At 43.1% G+C, this 24,009-nt stretch overlaps 1 protein-coding gene across 3 annotated transcripts in view; it reads left to right on the top strand.

Moving 5' to 3' along the window:
• Positions 1-23,085, top strand: part of LOC310955698 (large proline-rich protein BAG6-like) — a 34,928-nt gene extending 11,843 nt beyond the window's left edge. For 2 of the 3 annotated variants that reach the window (XM_083925680.1, XM_083925681.1), the window contains 16 exons: positions 230-458; positions 2,198-2,257; positions 2,369-2,679; positions 3,237-3,315; positions 5,862-6,148; positions 7,872-8,121; positions 8,326-8,495; positions 11,206-11,259; positions 11,347-11,449; positions 12,981-13,105; positions 13,211-13,345; positions 15,862-15,912; positions 17,485-17,682; positions 19,169-19,276; positions 19,491-19,637; positions 20,800-23,085. In XM_083925680.1, coding sequence (XP_083781806.1) covers positions 230-458; positions 2,198-2,257; positions 2,369-2,679; positions 3,237-3,315; positions 5,862-6,148; positions 7,872-8,121; positions 8,326-8,495; positions 11,206-11,259; positions 11,347-11,449; positions 12,981-13,105; positions 13,211-13,345; positions 15,862-15,912; positions 17,485-17,682; positions 19,169-19,276; positions 19,491-19,637; positions 20,800-20,898 — 2,406 coding nt within the window. In that variant the 3' untranslated portion in view covers positions 20,899-23,085. Of the gene's footprint in view, positions 1-229; positions 459-2,197; positions 2,258-2,368; positions 2,680-3,236; positions 3,316-5,861; positions 6,149-7,871; positions 8,122-8,325; positions 8,496-11,205; positions 11,260-11,346; positions 11,450-12,980; positions 13,106-13,210; positions 13,346-15,861; positions 15,913-17,460; positions 17,683-19,168; positions 19,277-19,490; positions 19,638-20,799 lie in introns of all 3 variants that reach the window. The other variant, XM_083925682.1, reaches the window with a different exon arrangement.
• Positions 23,086-24,009: the final 924 nt, after the last annotated feature.

Consider the following 24,009-nt stretch of genomic DNA (forward strand, 5'->3'; position numbering starts at 1 on the left):
CCACTTCCGTATGCCAAAAGCCTTGACAGCTGCTTTGAATTACTGTTCATCAGACAACAAATTGAACAAAAATGAGCTTGTGAGCGCGACCCTGCCCCTCTGCCTCACCCTCCACCGCTGACAGTGTACTTCGCCGGGAGGCCGCAATTCTGGTGACGGACAAGTAGTCTCCTAGTGGCATTCTAAGGTTCTTAGTGGACCATGAAGTAAATCTCTCTCTCTCCTTTAGATAAACCTAGGGACAACGGGGACCATGACATCTAACGGGAATCAAGCAGCTGAAGGGCAACCCCAGCTCTCTCACAGTGCTGGCCAATCAGATCTGCGGGCTACAGGCCAGGCTCTACCTGTTCAGTCAAATGGTACCAGTCATCAACTAGGACAGGGAGGACCCAGAGTCATCCGAATCACCCACCAGACCATGGAGCCTGTAGTCATGATGCAGATGAACATTGATGGTATGTGTGCTGCTGCAGCCGTGTCATCATGAAGCCTGACTGTACACTGGAGGTTGCGCTTGATTTATTCTGAAATACTATTATTTTTGTATTGTTAATAATTTTATAGACTATCAGCTGTGTCTATAACACTGCTGTACTAGCATGTTTTTTTTAACTAACCAAGGCACTTCAGCAAAAACCTTTATTTAGTGTAAAAAACAGTGATCAAAATTAGAGAACAGTGTTCATTGTGTCAGAAGAGAAGATTTCAACAATGTTTTCTTCTATAGGCCACAGCTTTGAATGACTTCAGCACATCTGCGCCCACAGGACATCACTAGTTTCTCACACTGCTCTGGTTTGATCTGGGTCCATTCTGACTCAGTCTCTTCCACAGTTCAGTAACTGTAGTGGGTTTCTCAGACATTACTTTGTTGACAAGGATTCTCCAGAGATTCTCTATTGGCTTTAGATCTGGACTCTGGCCATTTCATTGTTTCAATATTCTGAACTTCAAGGAGCTGCTTCACCTGTTTTGCAGTGTGACAGGGGACATTGTCTTGTATGAAAATTGCAGCTTATTGGAGACAATTGGAGTGAAGGTATTTCATGTTGCTGAAGGAGGTTCACATAAACATTGGCATTCACCCTGTCATGTAGCTGTACAAAGGCCCAACTCCTGCTGCAGAAAAAATCCCCCAAACCATGACACTTCCTCCTCCAAATGTAACTGACTTCTTTACACACGTTGGGTTCAGTCTTTCCCCGGTCCTACGCCCAACATAATGTTTCCATCAGACCCAAATACACTGAACTTCCTCTCCTCACTGAATCCCTTGGATCAGTTCTCCTCTGTACACACAACATGCTCCTCAGCAAAGGCAAGTCTAGCCTTTTTATTCTTTCTGCTGATGAGAGGTTTGGTCACTGCAGAGTGGGCTTTCAGTCCAAAAAGTCTTAAACACTGAGACACTGTGCAGACAGATCCTTGCCCTGTTCAGCACTGAACTGGAGACCAACTCCAGCTGCATAATCCTGTCCTCTTCTGCACTTGTTTTACGTGGATGACCAGCCTTTTTGAGGGACTTAAATTAATCTGTGTCCTTGTAAAGTTTCAATCTTCTTGAAATCACAGACTGTGAACGTCCAATCTCTCTCTGATGGCTGATCCCTTTGGCCTTCATCTGGACAACCTGCTGTCTCAGGGTTTCAGTCTCCTTAGAGCAGCTTCCATTTCCATCTTACAAAGCAACCAGGAAAGCTGCAGATAAATAGGGTGTGTCCAACAATGAAGTCAATAGTTACCAGGTGCCAGATTAACACCAATAACTGGGAGGGATCTGAGAGGGTTCTCTAATTACGATTACTGTTTGTTTTACAAAATAAAGGTTTTTGTTGAAGTGTCTTGGATATTTAAAAAACATGCTAGTACAGAAGTGGTATAGACACAGCGGATATTCTATCAAATTCTGAAAATAACAATATTTCAGAATAAATCAAGAATTCATACTTTGTTCTCTAATTTTGATCTCCACTGTACGTTAGATCATTCTGTAGCTCAGCAGACCATGGGGTGCTAATGCAATCATTGCATTAACTGAAGAGGCAGATGTGATGAATGGTCTTATAAAATTTGAAAATGTGTATGATATTTCAAGCAGACCTCAGCAGCCTGTTCTTGACATGCTCCATGTCTCACCACCGTCCCTCCTGTACTCTCACTGTGAAGCTGATGGATTTCTGCTCTTGTTGAACAGGTGAGTCAGCTGCTGAGTCTCAGGTTCCAGGACAGCCAAATACTGCTGGTACCAGACCTGGTGAGTGCTGTCCTGTCATCAAAGTTTGTTGCTATGGTAATAGCCTGGACACACCTTAAGTGGACACACTCAAAGATCTGTTTTTCAGAACAAACCTCTCTCTGTATCCAGGAATGCCCCCTGTCAATTTTCCTGGCCTGCCCCCGGAGTTCATGCAGGCTATTGTGCACCAGATCTCCCACCAAGCCGCGTCCATGGCTGCTGCAGCCTCAGCAGGCCGCCCAGCACAGATGGCGCCTGTCCCTGTCTCAACACCCAGCACGGAGGGAACTTCTACCCTTCAGCCCCCCCACCCTCCTCAGGCAAGGGTTGTCATCACCAGACCATCCTTCTCCCCTCGCATCCCTCAGCCTGTGGGAACCAGGGGAACCACCATCAACCTGAGGGCCACAGTCCCCACAGCTGGTCAGCAGCAAGGACAGGTACCACCAACACAGTGACATCTAGGGTTGCTGCTAAAGATTTGTATCATCCATTCATCTCACAGTTGTTTTCATGATGAACCGATTACTGTTTGGATGATAGAACACCAGAAAACAGTTCAAATGGCAATCAAAACTTCCTAGAGCCTAACCAACAGTCCATCGCCTAAACAAGACATGGTAGAACCCATTTATCTAATTCTAAACTGGCTAAGATATACTCTAGTCACAATGATGCTTGTAACCGTTGTAAACAGTCCCCAGCCGACCGCGCACACATGTTCTGGACTTTCCCGAAGCTTGCTGAATTTTGGTCTGATATATTTCAAACCCTCAAACAGGCTTTTAACTCAAATTTGGAACCAAATCCCTCTTTTTGGGCTCCCTTAAACAAGATTTTTTTTTCACTTTAAAAGAAAAAAAAGATTTAAGTTGGCAAGTTGGCAAATTATTTTAAATTGATCAACTAATCAGTGTATTAAATGCTCCGATGGCTAAACTGTTGTGAGTGTGTAGCTGCTTGTTAATCTCTGTCTCCTTCACCCGTCTGTGAGCAGGGCACACCTCTGGCTCCCTCCTCCCTCACCCAGATGATCAGTGGTCTGGTGGGACAGCTCCTGATGCCGGGGCAGCCAGGTCAGTGTCAGCTCTTTCTTACACTCAGAATAACCAACAACATGACAGCTAGCAGTGACTTGAGACTCTCTTGACTAAAGTAATCCATCACAGTAATGTTGACTCATTTCGTCTGTTACGTTCTACTTAGACGTTCTAGCAGGTTGGAGGTGATTTAGAAAGAGTCTCTCCATCACACAGTTTGTCCTCCAGAGAGCACTTACAAATAGATTTTTCTGTAAAATGTCCCCTCAGTATAAATCTTGTAAAGAAAAGGACTAATCTCAGGGATTCGTATCCGGATCGTTTATGTTGTGTATTTTGTTAAAAAAAATACTATCAGGCGATCTATTGGTAACCAGTATTTTTAACTCTCCATATCAAATAATTTGGCCTCAAATATCCAGCATCAAAAATCCAGCAAATGTCAGGCTGCACTTCTCAGGTTTCCCACATGTCCTAGCCTGGAAATCTAGAGCCACATCTGTCCAGATGTAGGGTCTGGGAACCATCCCTAGACCTTCCCAACTCAAGGGGCAGCAGCAACCCATGAAGTTCAAAATACCACTGAAATTGGACAGCACTAAGACCAATCAGAGCAATGAACATTTTGACATATCTAGTTTTCACTAAACTCCATTCATTTAGCGACCAGCTGGGCTAACTGGTAAATTAAACTTTTGCTGCATCCAGGCGCCAAAACAGCAACTACATCTTTCTTGCACACAAAAGATTTGGGTGGTGTATTCTGTTCATTTTTTAAAGAAAAAGCCAAGTCCAAGCCGTTTAGATTCGAGGCCAAAGCCATTTCAAACAACCGCTGTTCATCATCCGCAGCCATCTTTGTTGTTTACTTTTTACTCCACAGTCCTTCACTCTCCCAACTGAGCTGTTGAAGGGGCTACTACAACGGCTCATCACTGTCCTCATCAGCTATGCCCACCCATAGCAGATTTGATTGGTGATCTGTGGTTTTCTGGGCATAGGTACTGAGCTCTACTGGAGCCTGGCCAGAGCCAACAGCGAGCATATTGAAATTTGCTGACAGAGGGTCTGGCTATCTATCCATCACTCCATGTAAAAGGGCTGAGTTCTGTTCAGGATCATGTTAACATTCAAATGCTAAAAACGTTTAGCTTATGAACAATAGTATTTTCAACAGGCTGTTATGTTGTGGAAATTTGCTGTGTTGGATAATACTAGAATAGATTTTTTGGCAAAACGTCTGTTTTATCCATGTGGAACTATTTTAAAGTTGATTTTGTTTTGAGGACTAAATTACATGTTATTACTTGCATACTTACCGATACCCGATCTGGCATTTTAGGTAGTATTGAAGGCTTTCAGTATTCCCATACTGGTATTGGTTTTTAAACAACTCTGCTGCTGAATGGTGCACTTCAAACCTGTCTGATTTTATTTATTTAAATATTTTAGTAAAGCAGGTGCCAGATACTTCTGCTTTGCTTTATTTTTTAAACAAAGATACAGGAGAAACGAGTTAGAGAAATGAGATGGCTGAGGTGAGAGTGTCCGAACCATCAGTGTAACATGGTTATACTAATAACATGAAATGTATCATCATTTCCAACATGTAAGAGACAGTAGTAAACTTTGGGGTCTGGCACTGGGCCTTCAACCTTGCAAAGACATAATGTTTTGGGATATTTTTTAAAGATGTGAACAGCTCAAACGCCACAGAAGGTAAAAAGTTCCAGCCCATCAGCACCGACAGCGGCAGCGCAAGCCCACAATCAACGCCAGAGTTGAGCTATATAAACCACAGACAGCGTTGATAACTGTCGGTCTTAAAATTCCTTTAAACACTTTTCCCTTTTTTGGTTCATTCCAATGCAGGAGTTGGTCTTTATCTTTGAAAAGATAAAGACCAACTGAAAAAGTCAATGCTATCGAGCTAGCCACAGTGTTGTTGTTGTCTCCTGGAGCGGTTGTAAGCCTACTGATTTAACTCTTGGCGCTCACTGCCCATTTACATGTGTAGAACCTCTTTGGTAGGGTGGTGACTTTTTTTTGTCCCTCACACTAATAGCAACATTTGATTGGTTGCTTTACCCATCACTTACTACATTAACACACAGGTCTGGACCTCAGCTCCGGACCTCATCTGGTCCAAACCATTGAGTGAGCAGAGAGCTGGAAGCCTTTTCTGCCTAGAGACAACAACAACTAAATCTGATTTGATAAATACATTTTCAACGTTTAAGGACTCTGATACTATCATTTCTGAAGCAAACTTGATAGAAAAGGAGGCTAAAAATGAATTAAATTAAATAAGAATTAAAATATATAATTATTATTAATAGATATGACATTTAAAATGTGGATATGTTGGGCTTTCTCTGAAGTCCTAGAAGTCCTTAATGATGATTTCAAAGAAAAGTTAGAGCCTGGGTGTATTTGTTAATAAGACTTCCACAGAGAGGAACATGCCACGATCCCTGTCTGTCATGCCAGCTAGATCAACACACAAAATGTCCTGAAAAAGGATCTGTAGAAGAGAAGAGTGGAACCCTGCTGATTTTCTCCTGTGGTTCTAACTCTTCCAGGTGATCCCATGTCCACGTCCTCCTCCACCAGCTCTCAGTCCTCCTTCTCTACCTCCTCCCCTGCCTCTGCCAACACCTCCGGACAGACGTCAACCCACACTACCAATACTACCCCCATAGTCCAGCCAGCAGAGGGCGGTCCTGAGGGGAACCTGGCCCAGCTCCTAGGCTCCCTGCTGGGAGGAGCAGCTGGGCCTGGGGGTCCCGGCTCTGGACCAGCTCCTTCCATCACGGTGACACTGCCTGGGGCGCCCGGCTTCTTCCAGGGCATGTCAAACTTCACACAGGTGAGTTCATATAGCTTTACAGAAAACCAGAATATGGTGGCATGCAGGGTTTCTCCTAGCCTGACTCACCAGGGTTGTTCCACAGAACCATCTGAGACCTGTCATTGGAAACTGTTTGGAAAAGAGCAGGGGCTTTGGAAACATACCTGACAGGTGACTGGATGACCCCTCTGTCTATCAAACTCTTGCTGATGTCAGTTGGGAGAAGAGAAAAACATCTTTTTGTGGCTCCCCTGTCTTCAGGGCCAGAAAATGTTATATTGATTGATTGATCATACTTCTAAATAAATAAGTAATAAGAAAGCTAAAAAACACAAATTAACCCAAGTGCTTACAGAAGCACAAAATAAAGAATCATTTATCAGTTATCATTTATTTCTAATTGCGTCAGAACCCTTGATAATCTTTTTGGAAATCATAAATGAACCAAGAGGTTCCAGACTATTCTGCATCTGTGAAGAAGTGTGCTAATGCCAGGCTAGCCCTATCTACCACCTGCTGTTGTTTTTCTTTTTCCTCCAGTTGCCATATTGCCTCATGAAGTTTCTCTGCTGATTGGATTAATTCAAACCCAAGAGTTAAATGATTGAAGGCAGCATTTTTCTTTTTAATAACTGATAAAACAAAGCTCATGCTGTTTTTATCATTTAAGTGTAGAAACAACAAATGTCCCATTGATTTTAACTTCTCAAGGAAATCTAATCGAGCTTGTGAAAAGCTACAAGTACTTGGGATTTATTCTTGAGTGTGATCTATCTTTTAAATCTCATATTGCAAATATGGCCTCTACACTGAAGGTAAAGTTGGGATTTTATTACAGAAATAAATCCTGCTTTTCTCTCCGAGCAAGGACACTTGTTTCATCAACCTTTCTTTCTCTGAGTATGGAGATGTTTTGTATATGGGTGCCTTGGCCAAATGTTTACAGTCATCGAACACCGGGGTTCACTGTGTGTTGAGATTATTGACTGGTTGTAGACGCTTAAATCATCATTGTGACCTGTACACTAATTCAGATTGGCCATCTTTGAAGGTGCACAGGCATATACTGTACACCTGCTGATGCTTATTTATAAAGCTCTTCTTGGTTTGGTGCCTTTTTACTTATGTTTATATCTTTGAAGAACCAGAAGCCACTATGCACTGAGTTCCTGTGATGTCTTGAAACTGTCTGTGCCTTGTGCCCGCACTGAGCACAGGAAAAGAGTGTTTAGTTTTGCTGCTCCCACCGCATTGAACTTTCTCCAAAATTACTTGAAAATGGTTGATCTCATTTCGCATAAAGCTTTTGGCTCAATGCTAAAAGACAAAATACGCGAGACAGTTGGACAGTGCCTGTGTTTCTGATTTTTACTCCATGGTCTAGATTCTGCACTTTATCAGTAAATCATTTTGCACATTGGAAATCGTTCTCTTTTAACTTATTGGTTGTAAACTGTCACTTTATCATGTAATGCTGCTGTGACGTGTGCTGCTGCCTTCAGGGCCAGGTCGATCTTGTGAAAGAGATCCTGATCTCAATAGTTTTTATCTGGCTAAATAAATGTGAAATAAAATAAATATATTTAAAACATTTTGACTTCGTCGTAATATTTGACTTTTATCGTTATATTTGTATATGACCTAATTAAAAAAAACCTTGAAGTGCAGGTGTGTTTGCAGCTGAACAGAGCCATGATCATGTTGAGTTTGTTGATTGAAAGTGTTTATTCTCTCTGCTCAGCCACCTGCCACTGGCCCTGGTGACCTGATCCCCCCTCAGTCCACAGCTCCAGTGCCCCCTCAGGCTGGCAGCGGGGCAGGTGGAGACTCTTTGAGCCCAGAGCTGTTCACCGGCATTGTGCAGGGAGTGCTGTCTACGATGATGAGCTCTTTGGGGGCACAGCAGGGCAATGGAGAGAGCATCGCCCAGTTCATCCAAAGACTGTCTCAGACCAGTAACCTGTTCACTCCAGGCTCTGGAGATGCTGTGGGTGAGCCTCAAAACAGGGGAATGAATGTAACTGCAGCTTTTATTTAACACTAACCTCATATTCACTGTTGTTCTACAAATCCACTGTGGAATCAGGTGAAAACACTGAAAACATCACCAGCCTTATACGTTCTTCGATTGAATTCAGAGTGAAGTTGACCATGATTGTTACTGATACACTGGTGATTGGCTCTGATGTCGACAGGGTTCTTTGGTGACCTGCTGTCGCTGGTGTGTCAGAGCTTCTCTATGGTGGACATGGTGCTGTTGCTTCATGGGAACGCCCAGCCTCTGAGCCGCATCCAACCCCAGCTTACTAACTTCTTCACTGAACACTACCTCCAGGGCAGAGAGCCCACTGATGCTAACATAGCTGTAAGTACTGCAGAGAGTCACACTCTGAGCCTCTTTATATTTAGAGATGTTCCAATACCATACTTCCCTCCTTTCCAATACCGATTCCCATACCTGAAGTTGTGTATTGGAGGATAACGTGTACCAATCCAATACCAGTGCGTTACACATATATAAACTACTGTACAAAAGTTTTAGGCAGGTGGGACAAAATTCTGTAAACTAAGAATGCTTTCGAAAATTTAAATAACAGTTGTTCATTTTAATCAATTTACAAAATGCAAAGTGAGCAAACAATAGAAAAATCGAATCAAATCAATATTTGGTGTTACTACCCTTTGCCTTCCAACCAGCATCAATTCTTATAGACGTAGACTTAAACTTTGACTTCTCTTCATTGATCCCATTGGGATGACTCCCGCAAGGAAATTTAATTTCCAAAAACACAAGGGAGGCGCTGGAGAAGTCCAAGAAGAGAATCCTCGCTGTGTCACTTCCCTTATCTGGATGGGAGTGGACTCGGTGCAGCATGTAGAGGATGGCATCCTCCACACCAACATTTAGCTGGTACGCAAACTGCAGGCGGTCCTGGGCGTGTTGTACCTGGGGTCTGAGGAGGCTGAGGAAGAGCTGCTCCAACGTCTTCATCAGGTGTGAAGTGAGTGCCACCGGTTGGAAGTCATTCAGCTCGCTGGGCCTGTTCTTCTTGGGAACCGGAACGATGCAGGATGTCTTTCAGGGGTAGACACTCTCCCTAGCTGCAGGCTAAGGTTGAAGGCCCGTTGCAGTGGTTACCCCAGTTCTGCAGCGCAGGTCTTCAGTAGTCTCGGACACACTTTATCCGGGCCTGCTGCTTTCCTGGGCTGGAGCTTACTCAGCTGTCCTCTGACCTGGTCTGTGGTTATGTTGGAGATTTGGTCAGGATTATTGGTGTCCTCAATGCAAATGGTTGTAACCTTTGAATGGAGGTGACATGGTTGTTATTGTTGTTTGGCCTAGCTCAAGTTTGTATAACGTGAACAAATACATACACAGAATGAATACCATAGAGCTTTCTTTTATTATCTTGTTTGAGTCAATTCAATTGCATTTACATTGCCAAATCATAACAAAAGTTATCTTAGGACACTTTACAGAGTAGGTAAATACCACACTCTATGACTTATTTATGACTTACAGAGACCAAACAATTCCCCCTTTGAGCACAGTGGCAACAAAAACCGGGGAGCAGAGACCTGAGAGACGCCAAAGAACAAACAACTCCGGGGAAAAAGTTGAATTAGTAACATGCATTGATGAGACTTGACCTGAGAAAGAGCATAAATCAATCAATCAAGGAATAAATAACAGTTGCTTTGAAAACTGTTCAAGTGCAGCCACAATTTAGTAAAATAAGACACATTTAAAAGTTTAAATAGTACACTAACAATATAAAATGGAAGTGATAAGCGTTGTTGTCACCCCACCAAACTGAAGCCTTGCATACTGTACACATCTGCATCATGCTGGGATTTTCCAGCGTATAATACAAAAATTGCTGATATTTTGTCAACATTAGCTCTGAATAACATTACACACTCTGCTAGCAGACCAAACTGTAAATCAATTAGTCTGTGTTACTGTAAAAGCAGGAATTGCTAGTAGCAGCACAGGGCCACTAGAAGATTTCCTGGAAAATTGCTGTTTTATCCAGGTGAAACGACTTTAAAGTGGATTTTTGTTAGGGCTAAAGTATGTGGTGCATAGACTTGCATTTTAGACCGTATCAGAGGCACTTCAGATACCGATATGTCACTTGATTGTTTATGATACAAGTACTGCTAGTATTACTACTAGTATTAGTTTAGTAAATCAAAGAATGTGGTCTAGACCTAACCTGACTCTCACCAGGTGAATTTTTGTTTCGTTCTTGCTTCCGCCTTGACTCCGCCTAGCTCCACTCAACCATCTGGGATCGCTCCATAGGAAAGTGATTTCAGGTGGTCGAGCCAATCAGCACCGCCGGAGTTTTTTTTTTTTTTTAGATGTGACGTAACAGAGAAACGACCGTTGTGATTCAGACAACAATGGCGTCTCACATCGAGGAAGCAGACGTCAACATGTTCTGTTTGGCCTTACCCTGCGTCGCTCTTATCAGCGTCATGGGTTGGTTTCCATGTGAGTGGTTAAAGCAGCACGTCAATAAAGATGACGGAAAAGGGGTTTATCCAATCATATGCAAGGGTTTTTGATAAGACCCAGCCTCCTGAAATCACTTCCCAGTCGAGCGACTTATGATCCAACGTGTCCCGGGATAACTGTGTTATCATCTGAAACTGAATAAAATTGAATTGAACTGAATTGAATTGAACTCAACTGAATTGAGCTGAACTGAATTGAGTGTTGTCAGGTTTTTATGTCCCGCCTTTCATCCCGTGTCATGGCATCATGATGGGGCACCTGCTTGTAAGTGAAACTCCGGCATAAAATCATCCCAGGGTCTTTTTACACTCATCAAATAAGCCATCGAGACAATTTTTTTTGTGTAACATATATTAACGGAGAAATCCCGGAGAGTCGCTAACAGTCGCTAACAGCCAAATGGCTTATTTGATGAGTGTGTGACAAAAAAGACCCTGGGATGATGTTACGCCGGGATTACACTAATTCAGGTGTGATGTCGACGGTGTGGTGTACTGTATGGATGTGTTTGTTTCACAGTAAAAACTCTGACACATTGTCCTCTGTGCAGACAGCAGCAGAGGACCTAATCAACGGACTCGAGGGGTACATAGCTGAGAGCTTCGTAAGGACAACCCCTCACACTGCAGTCCCTTGTATGTGCTGTGTACTAGGTATTGATGAACATAAGTGAGTTGTGTTTTGTGTCTAGGCCACAGTGACTGTGCGAGAGGGAGTGGACATTGTTCAGACCAACCTGTCTTTCCTCAGACAGCAGTTCACACAGATGGCCTCACACATCCTGCGCCACAGCGGTAAGTCAATGACTGATCACCCAACACTTAACTGCGTATCCCTCGTCCTCTGCCTGTCTGACTCAGGTTAAAGGGTTTCATCTTCCCCTACCTAGCAACAACCTGAAGACATAAGCCCCTTCTCCACACAAACTTTTCCGATGGACTCTGAACCGTTTGAGGAACTCATTAGCCGTCTTTCCACTACCACCCCACTGTGAGCTAAGGCTATCCTCCAGTCAGCTGATGTTGATGGCTCTGGGCTGCCAGCCGGGAGAACACAGAACATGTGTCTTTCTATTATGGAGCCGACAGCCCGACAGTGTTTTTCTGAAACCACTTATTACATGTAGCCCTGTGTAAACGGCACCAATAACAGCCTCACTGGAACACAGTTAACACCATCCATCAATCTACAACACAAGTTAAGTCACGATAATGTTAAGATGTCTTCAGGTGAATCACTGTTGCTGCTGAGCTAGCAAAATAAATGAACAGTCCGGCATGCCACTATCCAGAAAACTAGAGCTCAGACCTGCTCTGAAAATACCACAGAATATAAAAGAAATACATAGCATCTCCGTCAGGTTCCATTCTCTCAACTTGATCCAATCGTCCTCACCTACGGGAGTCTCCATCTTGTCATTTCCTCTTACCAAAAAAACGACGTATCTCCCTCCCCCCGGCCTTTTGTTCTCTCTTCCCCTGAGAGAAGCCTGGTTCGTGATTTGATGTAGCTCTCAGCAGGATGTGACGTGTGGTAGAACAGTCGCCACAACAACACGGTGAAGTAGAGTTGACACTTTTATCCAGTGGTGAAGAAGAACACAGCACAGAAAATGATCTGTGCACGGGCATCTTTGCATGGGCTTGTTAAAATGAGTGCCGGGTTGGATTTTGACCTGCAGCCCTGTGCTGCATGTTCCCTCTCTCTGTCTCTCCCATTTACAAACACACACACACACACACACCTTACTGCAGCGGGGTGACAGCCTGTCTGTCAACAAACTTTTAGAGCACCCAGAATTTTTAAGGTGGATTTTTTTCTTTCATGTTACTTGAACATAAGTTGACGATCATACGAGCCACCTAAAGTCAAACTGCAACTATTCTGTTTTTCTCACTTGAAGAAAGAACGGCACGCCGCTGTGTCACTGATCAACTTATCACTGATCAGATGATCACCTAAACCCATTCAGAGTGATACGTCACCTCCGGAGTCTCCTAAATCCCTCTGGGGTCTTTTTTTGTAATGGAAAAACGGCGAGTGCGAAAAACGGCCATTTGAGAGGGCGTGCCCTGAAACATTCTGAGCGGCCAGATTTGACCCTAATGGAAACGCACCTTTCTTCAATATATGCATTAGAATATTAGAGTATGTAATTTGATTCAGCTGCATGTTACTCAGTTGCTCAGTGCGCTCCATATAATCTGTCCTCCTCTGGATTTTTCTGCCTGAACACCGTCTCATGCAGCTCCTTGCAGGATACATGTGATTTGAAGATGAGGGTGTGTGAGTGGATTTCTGTCTTTTCTGTTTTTCTTCATGCAGATCACACATTCGGCCCCCGTCTGCTGTTGCTGTGCACTCAGGGCCTGTTTGAGTGTCTGGCTCTGAACCTGTACTGCCTCGGAGGAGAACAGAGATCTCTGACTGCAGTCATCAACCACCGCATTGTTAGTCCACATCATTTATACCTACAGCATTATGCTACACTCATGTGATTCAAGTGGACAGCTGTGTGTTACTGCGTGTCCCTGTGTCTGTGTGTGTTTGTGCAGAGGAGGATGTCTGCAGAAGTCAATCCCAGTCTGGTCAACTGGCTGACCAGTATGATGTCTATGAGGCTGCACGTCATTCTGGAGCACAACCCAGTTACTGAGGACCAAATCCAGCACTACATCCTCTATACACAGGTAACACACAGGGTTTGCTGGAGCTGCACACGCTGCACACAGGTTTACTAAAGGTGCTCACTCCTTATATGGACTGAGGTCATATAGGTCCTTTTAATAAGCGTTAGTTCATACCTAATAAATGCTTTATTAGTCTTCATATGTTTATTAACATTATGTGTTAATAAGACTATATAAGTGTCGATGATTTCATCATAAACAGGTTTATAGTTAGGTAATAAGACATTTCTAAGCACTTATAAGAACGTATTATGCACTTATTAACTATGCTTTTTGCAGCTCCTGAATCTAAAGTGAGAACAATGTCTTTGCTGCATCTCGTCCCCACTCTCTTTAAATCTCTCTCTTTTTTTTTTTTTTACTCTAAATAACTATGGTTGCAAAATAAATAAAAAATTCCAGTAATATTCAAAATTTCTCAAAACTTTCCATGGAAATGAATGAGAATCAACAGGAATAAACTGGACATTTTGGAACTTTATTGGAATTTTATTTTTAAGACCAATACAAGAACGATTAACAGCAGAGAAGTGTGTAAATGTACAGAAGTGCACAAACAAACACCGTCCGAACAAATTTTCCACACTATACACACACCTGCTCCATACATTCGTACCAACAAGATGAAACAAAGACATGGCGGCCTGGCTGTTTTCTATTGAAGGCATATAGTCAGATTCCACAGAGGATACAGCAACATAAAGTCCAGGAAGTAGGAGAAGAGGAAACTGGGTCATGCTTATACTGTTCCAGGCCTGTCCATCAGGTGAAACGCCAAATCCTTGTCCTTCATATAATTGAGGAAACGACCCCATACATTTTGAAATACCTCCTGCCTATCCTGAAGAGTCTATGAATGTTTTTTGGTCTAAACAAGAAGTTAATTCCCTGAACCACACAGCTATAGCAGGTTTACCAAAGGTTTTCCACGATAACTCTATTGTCCTTTTGGCTTGTAGAGAACATGTTTATAAACAGTTTTTCATGTTGCTTTATTCTATGTCCCTCCGGGTAAAGACCGAGCAGAAAGACCCTAGGTTTCAGATCCAATCTAATGGAGAGGATCTCTTGTACAGACAGTCTAACCTCCTCCCAAAACTCCCTCACTCTTGGACTCCGCCTAAGACAGTGAAATAAAGTGCCCTCGTTTACCCCACATCTATTACAGGTGTCTGGGAAATTGAAATTAAATTAGTTTATTTTGGGTTATACTAACTGTATTTACCTCGTCATATACATAAATATAAACAGTTTATATTCTCTTCAAGATTCAAGATTCAAGAAGCTTTATTTATCCCGAGGGAAATTACTCTTAAGCAGATTTGTTATAGAAAACATTTTTGTAATACAAATCAATAAATATTTTCCAGTTGATGGATAAATGAACAGAAATGTTAAGTATGTAAAGTGGCCTCATCAGTCCTGCTGTAATGTGCAAGGTGATCATAATCTGCGCATGTGATGTGGAAGAATGCACAGTGCACGGTTACATACAGTTAGTATAAATTACCCCCAAATTTCCTCTTTAATTTTGATTATTCCCTTATATCACCATTAATTAACTCTTTCGCAAAAAATAGGTAAAGTTTCCCGAAATTCCAGAGCTTAACTTCTAATGGAAACTATTAATAAGTCCATAATAAAGGATTGTTTTTGCTCTAGCTCCTGTTAAAGCTAATAAGTGCATCATAATGTGTTTCTTATAAGTGCTTATGAATATCAAACAATAAACTTGTTTACACTCATATAGTCCTAAGACATAATAATGTTAATAAGCATCTGATAATCACCAGTTAACTAATGCTTGTTACAAGGAGCTTCATAAATGTTAGTTGATCCAGAAATATCTCCAGCTACCTCTAACGCCACAGTGTGTTCTGTAGAGTGTGTTCTGTAGAGTGTGTCCTTTAGTGTGTGTTCTTTAGTGTGTGTTCTATAGGCTCTGTTCCATAGTGTGTCCTGTAGAGTGTGTCCTGTAGAGTGTCCTGTAGAGTGTGTTCTTAAGTGTGTGTCCTGTAGAGTGTGTTCTATAGTGTGTCCTGTAGAGTGTGTCCTTTAGAGTGTAGAGTGTGTTCTTTAGTGTGTGTTCTTTAGTGTGTGTTTGTAGAGTCTGTTCAGTAGGGTGTGTTTGTATAATCTGTTCTGTAGAGTGTGTTCTTTAGTGTGTCCTGTAGAGTGTGTTCTGTAGAGTATGTCCTTTAGAGTGTAGAGGGTGTTCTGTAGAGTGTGTTCTTTAGTGTGTCCTGTAGAGTGTGTTCTGTAGAGTATGTCCTTTAGAGTGAAGAAGGTGTTCTGTAAAGGGTGTTCTTTAGAGTATAGAGGGTGTTCTGTAGAGTATAGAGGGTGTTCTGTAGAGGGTGTTCTGTAGCAGGAACCCAAACAGTCTGACAGGTCGAGTTCAGATCAAAAGTATCCACATGAATATGCATCTAACTAAATCCTGTATTCACATCAGAATGTTGAACCAAGATAAGAAGGTTCCAGATGAACACTGCAAACCTGTGATGTCGTTTCAGGGCCAGCTGCACCAGAGGGAGGAAGCTGAGGGGGAGCAGCCGTCAGTGGAGGTCACTTTGCTTCTGTCTCATCTCAGTGTAGAGTGTGTTCTGTAGTGTGTTCTGTAGAGTGTGTTCTGTAGAGTGTGTTCTGTAGTGTGTATACACTGTAGTGTGGAAGTACAAAGAGCCGTTGCTATGGAGATGATACACCGTCTCGTCTGGTCGCATTGGTCTGAACCATAGACTGTATAATGAATTAATTTATACAGTCCATGGTCTGAACGGGCAGGTTTCAGAACGTTGCAAGAAGTGCAAGTTTCAACTCGTCTCGTTGGGAATCTTTGGTCTGAACTGGGCTTAAGTTTTCGGGGGCTGTAATTATAAAAACAAATGGACCTAATGAACAATTTTATTTCACTTCAAACAACCAGGGTAGAAGGAAAACGTCAATTCAATTCAATTCAATTTTATTTATAGTGCCAAATCATAACAAAAGTTATCTCAGGACACTTTACAAACTAGGTAAAGACCACACTCTATGACTTATTTATGATTTACATAGACCCAACAATTCCCCCGTAGAGTACGGTAGCAACGAAAACCTTCCCTATAACAGACAGGAACGTCAGACAGACCCAGCTCTGTGGAGGACGGACATCTGTCTACACCGGTTGGGGAGGAAGAAAAGGAGAGAGAAAGAGAGAAAAGACAAACAGATGGACAGAGAGAGACAAAGAAAGACACAAAGACAGAGACAGACACGATTCCAGTAACTATAATATTATCTATAGTAATGTGAATATGACTTATATGTTATGGCAGTTAATACAGCAGAATAGTAGAAACAAGCACAGCTAAGGTTATAAATTATAATAGTAGCAGGAAGCGTCATGCTGGACCACGGCAGCAGGCACCACCACGATCAGCAGAGACCTGCGAGACGACAAAGCACAAACAACTCCGGGGAAGAAGTTGAATTAGTAACATGCATTGATGAGACATGAATGATACAGACAGAGAGGAGAGAAGCTCAGAGTATCTGGAAAAGTATTATCCCTCGGCAGACTAGGCCTATAGCAGCATCATTAAGCAGAACAAAATCAGCTTAAAAATAACAACATTGCTAAGGGCTCGTTATTCCTAACTGTAAGCTTTATCAAAAAGGAAAGTTTTAAGTTTATTCTTAAATATGGGGACAGTGTCTGTATTTCGAATAACACTTGGGAGTTGGTTCCACAGGAGAGGAGCTTGGTAGCTGAAGGCTCTGCCTCCCATTCTACTTTTGGAGACTCTAGGAACGACGAGTAGCCCTGCATTCTCAGAGCGCAGCGATCTAGTCGGGTAATACGGTACTATGAGCTCTTTAAGATACGACGGAGCCTGACCAATGAGAGCTTTGTAGGTGAGGAGAAGGATTTTAAATTCTATTCTAGATTTTACAGGTAGCCAGTGCAAAGAAGCTAATACACGAAAGTCAAATCACAACAATTAATACAATTATTAACACACGAAAAAGCAATTTTGGTGTTCCCTTTGGCCCAACACTGTGCCTTTGTAAAAGCTGAATTGGATTCTTGTGTATGGTCAGTGCAAATGCCAGTGTGTGTAAGAGGACTGAACGGTTCATGTGGTCACTGTCAGATGGAGGAGAGTCTGTCTCCGGCTCCAGCCCCCACAGCAGAGGAGGCCATGGCTTCATCGGGTGACGGTGGAGAGAGTGGAGCATCTCCTGCAGACAACAGTGCCTTATCAGCGGACACTCAGCGTCCTGCTGGGGCCCCCACGGGACGGGAGGGGGCCGTCCCCGAGGTGGAGCCATGGGCAGCCGCTGTTCCACCTGTAAGAAATTAGCTAATGCAGTCCTTCTGTCCTGAACAGGTCTAGGTTTACAAAGCTCAGTCAGAACCAGAACTAAACTGTTTCTAGCTTATCTCAATGCTGAAGGTGGCAGGGTACTGTAGGGGACAACTGGTTTGGAGTAAATAACCTCAGTTATGGTGTAGTTTGGACAGAAGTTGGCGCTAAAGGCTTCACCTGGCTGTGATGGTCCAGTAAACAGAAGAAGTAGAGGATGATAACAAGAAACAAACAAGAGGCCTTGCTCATCTAACCACATCTACGAGAGGGACATGGAGAGAGGTCTTGGGGAATTTGGTTCACTCGGGGAGGTTAGCTGGTACTGGTCATGTTTCATGCTGTCCTGAGAGGAACAGGTTTTTCCCTACTATGGGGAAGGCATGTAGTATTCCATCAGTGCTGCCTAGTTTACCTGCAGACTGGACACTGACGCTGTCAGTCACGGTGTCAAACCTGCTCCACTTTTGATTGGTAGGCACAGGGCCAGGACCACTGGAGATCTGGCCCGTCTGCCAGAACAAATTCAACATGAGTTTGGCAGATGTGTCTGGTTGTAGGTGACGTTTATTGCTCTGATTGGTGCAAGGTTTATTCAATTTTGTTTCCTTAAAGCTTTTCTAATGTGAATCTTCAAAATGCATGTAAAAAAATGGCTGTTCATTTAGGCTGTTTATATTTCCTTGCCTGTTGTGTCCCCTTCAGTCCAATGAAACATTCAGCTGTGATGCATTCGACTAGCCTGGTGAGCCCATCCTGATCTCTGAGCTCTATTGTATTTTACTTACATATCAGTCTGGAAAATTTGGAGACGTTTGCCAAGCGACTGAACTAATCAGTTGGTTTTGAGGCAGGTTTGAGTGTGAAAAAACGCATGCAAATCCGACCTGATCCAGACACAGTTAGAGAGCGGTAGATCTAATTCTGTCAGCTCACTAACTCTTTTTCTCTGGGATCCTTCTGTTGAATATGGACCGGGCACCTGTAAATATCCTTTACCCACATGCTGTTTACTTTCTGAGCACATCATAAGCTTCGTTGATCTGATTGGTTGACTTGGCCCGTATGTTGGTGATAGAAAGATGGTCTATCCAATCAGCAACCAGTATTTTCGCCCCCTCCCAAAATATCTCCAAAGGAGACTGCCCAGATGGATATGCAGAGACAATGAGAATTAATCCATCTGGAGGAGTCAGATTAGCATTTGACAGTCAATCACAAGACTGTAGTGGACAGATGCAGCATGTGTTTTGAGTGAACTAAAGCGTCAGGCCTCTTTTTGAGATGACCTTTCACACCTTGTCTCAGAGTGTCTTTTTGTCCTGCATAGAGCCCTTTGGATTGCCTTGATGTTGAGAAGTACTATAGAATTAAAGAGGCCTTGTCTGCCTTTCTTGTAATGCAGTTGCATAGATGAGCAAAGTGACATCTGTTTGTTGGTTTGTGTGTGCAATAACAATGTCTTGGTCAGGAATGGGTTCCCATCATCAGACATGACATGCTGTCTCAGAGGAAGATCAAAGCGCAGCCGCCGCTGTCTGACGCCTACCTGCACGGTATGCCCGCCAAAAGGAGGAAGGTGAGCACTGCACTTTACCAGCCCACTCAGCACAAGACTGCACTTATTTAGGTTTGAGCTCTGTTCAGATTCTACAGAAAAAGGAACAACAGATCAGTGTTTCCCTGACTCCTATCGCTATGTGACGGAGCTGGGCTCACCCACATCTCTGCCCTGCACACCAAGACATGGCAAAATGTGCCTTTTACACTAACTGTAATGTTTCTGTCCTCAGACATCCCAGTGTGAAGGACCACACCTGTCCCTGTCAGACGCAGTGAGTCGAGCTGCTCGTGCTGCAGGAGCCCTGCCTGTCACCGCCCCAAACAGCCTGCAGGGGGAGCTGGAGAGGCCAGAGCTGCAGGACGCATATACACAACAGGTAATGCATTGTGGCCGAGCGCATTCAGCCGAGCATGAAGGCAGTCATCTAGCTTCTGACTCAGGTTAATGACTGTTTGATGGTCTCTGCTGATAACAGTACAGGATTATTTCAAAATAAAGGCAACACTAGTGGAGAGTGGAAACCTTAAGCAGCAGCATCCATATGATTGTCTGGCATGACACTGTTTTACCAGAACATACTGGATCCTAAATACTGACATCAACATGAGCCTGCTTCAGTAATTACTGCCATGGTGTGTTTTCAGGCGCGCTAAAGTTCCAGTCTGCAACATTGGTTTCATCATATTCACCCTCTCGCACGTGTTACAATATCACAGACACACACCTCAAGCTAGCATACGCTAAATGATGTTAGCAGTTGCTATCTATGAGTGAGTTAGCCAGCCTACCTCCATGTAGCGTGGAGCTGAGGAACTCAGTGGTAGAGGGGGAGGGGCGGTAAAAACATAAATAAGTCACACTGGACTGTAAGTTGCATTTTTTGGGGAAAATTTATTTCATAAAATCAAAGACCAAGAACAGACATTTCATCAAAAGAGAAAGTAATTTATAATCATCGCCTTGGCAACAACCTGGGCGTGTAGGCCTAACTGCAGCGGTGACTCTCTGTCCCGGCAGCACGTTGTTCAAGCACCTGTTTGCTGTGGCAGAGGAAGTTCATAAACGGATGTTTGTTTGTTTTCTTCAGTGCAGTTAGAGAATCCTCCGCTTTTCTCCCTCATAAGTTTCTCTCGCCCTCCAAACTTTCTTTCTGCTGCTCCATCACAGTTTTCATCTTCAGTGGTACAGGAGGAACAGGAGTAGGAGTCATTAATAATTATTACATTTCATTATTCCATTACAATCAGAATCAGAAATACTTTAATAATCCCAGGGGGAAATGATTTCAATTCCATTCCTCATTAGTACCTGAATGCCATCACATGACACCATTAAATTCTGTTTCTGGTTCCCTGGTAAAAGCTCAGTTTAAACAGCAGGAAGTGGTCATTTGTATGTAAGAGTGACTTCCTGTATGAAAATGATCCATTCAACAGTAAACATGTCTGCAGTGATCCATTTAAAGCAGGCTCTGAAACACGTGGACAGTCAAATCAAACGTATTTAGTCCGTCCACATCCTTCTGTGTGTTCTTTCAGGTAAAGAGCGACATCAAAGAGCGAGTGAGAGACAATCCGGACTACAATGCCCAGAGATTCCCCAACACACACCAAGCTTTCTCTGCAGAAGACTCCTAACCATCCACAGAGGAGCGAGACCAGGGTCTGCACACGCCACCTGCAGAACGGAACTCTGCTTAATGTAGTGTGCTAACATACCATCGTAAACATGGTCCCGAAAGTGGGACATCACCTGCTGGAGTGGGTTGGGATAGAAACACCTGCTGACTGTGGACCCTTCATGGCTCATGGTTGGAGGAGCTACTTGAGTCACCTCATTCCCTCCGCTCCTGGAGACCTGTAAGAAACTAATGATGGCATCAGTCAGTGAAGTGTCAGACCGGCCAACACCGAGTAGAAGAGGTGAGTGCAGAGGAGGACGGGGCCACAGGAACAGAAATATGTGGACTAATCCTCTTCTGTAGGTCCAAAGTGGTCTGAGCGCTATAGCATGAGATACCACACAACACCAGGGCCGCTTTAAAGGAGCAAAAAGCAAAATCGTTTCACCGCTAGGTTTGCTGTTGAGCACTGCCTGTAGACCAACAAAGTGTGCCATTAGCCACGCCTCCCTCTGCCTCTGCTCTCCATCCCGATCCCCCCCCCCCCCACACACACACACACACACACACACACACACACACTCGACTGGTCTGCAAGCGAATATCTACAGCAAAACATCACCATTTTTGCAATATAGTGACTTGTTCCTAAAGTTACTGTAACACTAATTAAAGCAGACAATTGACTTTATGCTGTTACTTGCCTGTCCAGGAGAAGAAGAGCCAGCTCCAAGTCACTTTGTAGCCCCTTTAGCTCGCACAGCGCTCTCCACCTCGGAAACACAAGGCCAATGTTGATTCAGGGTTATATCCCTTTAGCCAAAGACCGCTTTTTTTTTTTTTTTTTTTTTGCAATGTTAAGTCCTGCTCGTCCTCATTTAAACGTTTTGTTTTGCTGTCTGCCATTTCCGTTTGAAAATGCTGCCGCTGCCACTACTCACGGGCTGTCGCATTTTATAGGGAGGGAGGGGGCCAAGGGCTCTGAGAGGAGGGAGGGAGGGAGGATTGACCGCACATGAACGAGCGGCCGGACCGGCTTGTAGACAGGAGGCTGGAGATCAACACAGAGCATCCTCTACTTCAGTTGAAATTACACCTTTAGTTCTTCACGTAATGATTTTTTTTTTTTATTCCTTAAGTCTAGAAATAATGCTTCTGCTTATTGCTCCTTTAAGGGAGAAAAAAAGGTGATTCTTAGAGAATAAAACTGTCTTGTTTCTAAAACAAAAGCCAGAAGATTATGAGACTGAAGTAAAAATGTTACAGAGAAAAACGGTCGTAATATTATCAGAATAAAATTGTAAAATTGCAAAGAACAGTGGTACGTTACTATTGTGACATGAAAAATATGTCAACCATATTACAAGAATAGTCTCAATTAGTGATGTCCAAATGATGCTTCATGAAGCATTAGTTGTCATTGTTGAGCCCACTAGATGGAGCTCTTGATTTGAAGGATAGACTGTAATAAAAAATGGACGTAGCCTCTCCATAGAGGTCCATTCTCTCGACTTCTCGATCCAGTCGCCTCGCCTAAGGGAGTCGCCATCTTGTCAGACTTTGACTCCGCCTCATTACCTCTAACTAAAAAAGGGCATGTATGTGACGTGACTGACGTATACCTCTAAGGAGAAGTGAGGGCTAGAGGCTAGCTGTCCCTCAAGAGACCACGCCCCTAATTATTCATAAACTTTAACCTCCAATAAAATAAAAACTAGCCTGGTACAAAAAAATCACCCCCCTCAGTGTTGTCATGGAGATATGAGCTAAACATACAGACTAGAATGTTCGTACAGGTCCTTGAAATCCTTGAAAATGCTTGAATTATAATGTTGTTTTTTAAAGGTTTGAAAAGTGCTTGAAGTTTGGATAAAGTCCATGAAAATACTTGAAGTTTTATCTGAATTTCTTTCACAACAAAATGGCTCACAAATATAAAATATTTTAAATTTCTTATCCCCCTGGCACAATTTCCGTTTAGTTTCTTTATTATATAAACTTTATTATAGTTTCATATTAGTTTAGCAACACCATCTTTCTTCAGTGTGATTTAATAATTTTCAATACGCATGCATTTGTGGAAATCGGGAATTTACCACAACCTTGAAAGTGCTTGTCAGTTTCAAATCATATTTTGATGTTTTAGCATCATGACTTTGAATGTATGCCATGAGAGGCGGATGATTAGTTCCTGTTTGTATTTGAGAGCATTCTCTGCATCGACACTGGAGTGATAAGAAGTGTCATGTTTATCACTGAAATAAACTCATTTCTAAATCAAGCTTTCTCCTTTGCTTTATTACACTTAAAGGTTGAATATGTAGAATCTTTGTTAAAGCTATATTTAAAAAATAATAACACACCCACAGGATGTACAGAATGAATGTATTGCTTTTCCATAAAAAAATGTATTAAGTCTGAATTTTTATTTTTATTTTTTTTTTTGGGGGGGGCGTTGACTGACTCTGTCCGTTGTGTTTCCATGGCAGCAGCCAATAGCGTTGGGCGTTGCTGGTTGCCAGGGTTGTCTGTTGTTGAGTGCAGCTACTGTACGCTGGCACTGGGTGAAATGGAGTTTGCCAATCCTGCAGCTGCTTCGGAGCCTCAGTGAAGGGGGCGATATTTGTCCCAGCAGCTGAGTGAGCGGAGACGGGCAAAAACCAGAGTCAATATAGGCCAAGCATTCACTCCATGGACTGAGAGAAACACCATTAAAACGCACGCTCAAATGGCTACGGTTCTCCTTACTCACTAACATCACTTTCATCTTTACTTAGCTGGAACGGCTAATGCTAACAGCTAACATTAACTGTCAGTCAAACTCCTCTAATCCTTGTTTTTATGGTGTGATTTGCTGGAGGAGACGGGTTCAAACAGGCTCAAACAAACTCCGGTCTCCTGTAGCTACTGGGCCGAGTCTGACCAACCTGGCAACCCGACTGCTGGAATTATTTTTTGTTGTTGGGACTACGGTCTTGAGACATTAAATGGAGCTGTTCTGCTCATTCTTTAAGACAAGTGATTTCCAACCAAAGGCTCAGGACCCCATGAGGGGTCGCAAAGATCGACATGATCGTTTGAGAAAGGTTCACATGGTCAAGATCACTGCGTGTGCACTGTTCTGAAG

This window comes from Echiichthys vipera (genome assembly GCF_963691815.1).
Source record: "Echiichthys vipera genome assembly, chromosome: 13".
Lineage (NCBI taxonomy): Eukaryota > Metazoa > Chordata > Actinopteri > Perciformes > Trachinidae > Echiichthys > Echiichthys vipera.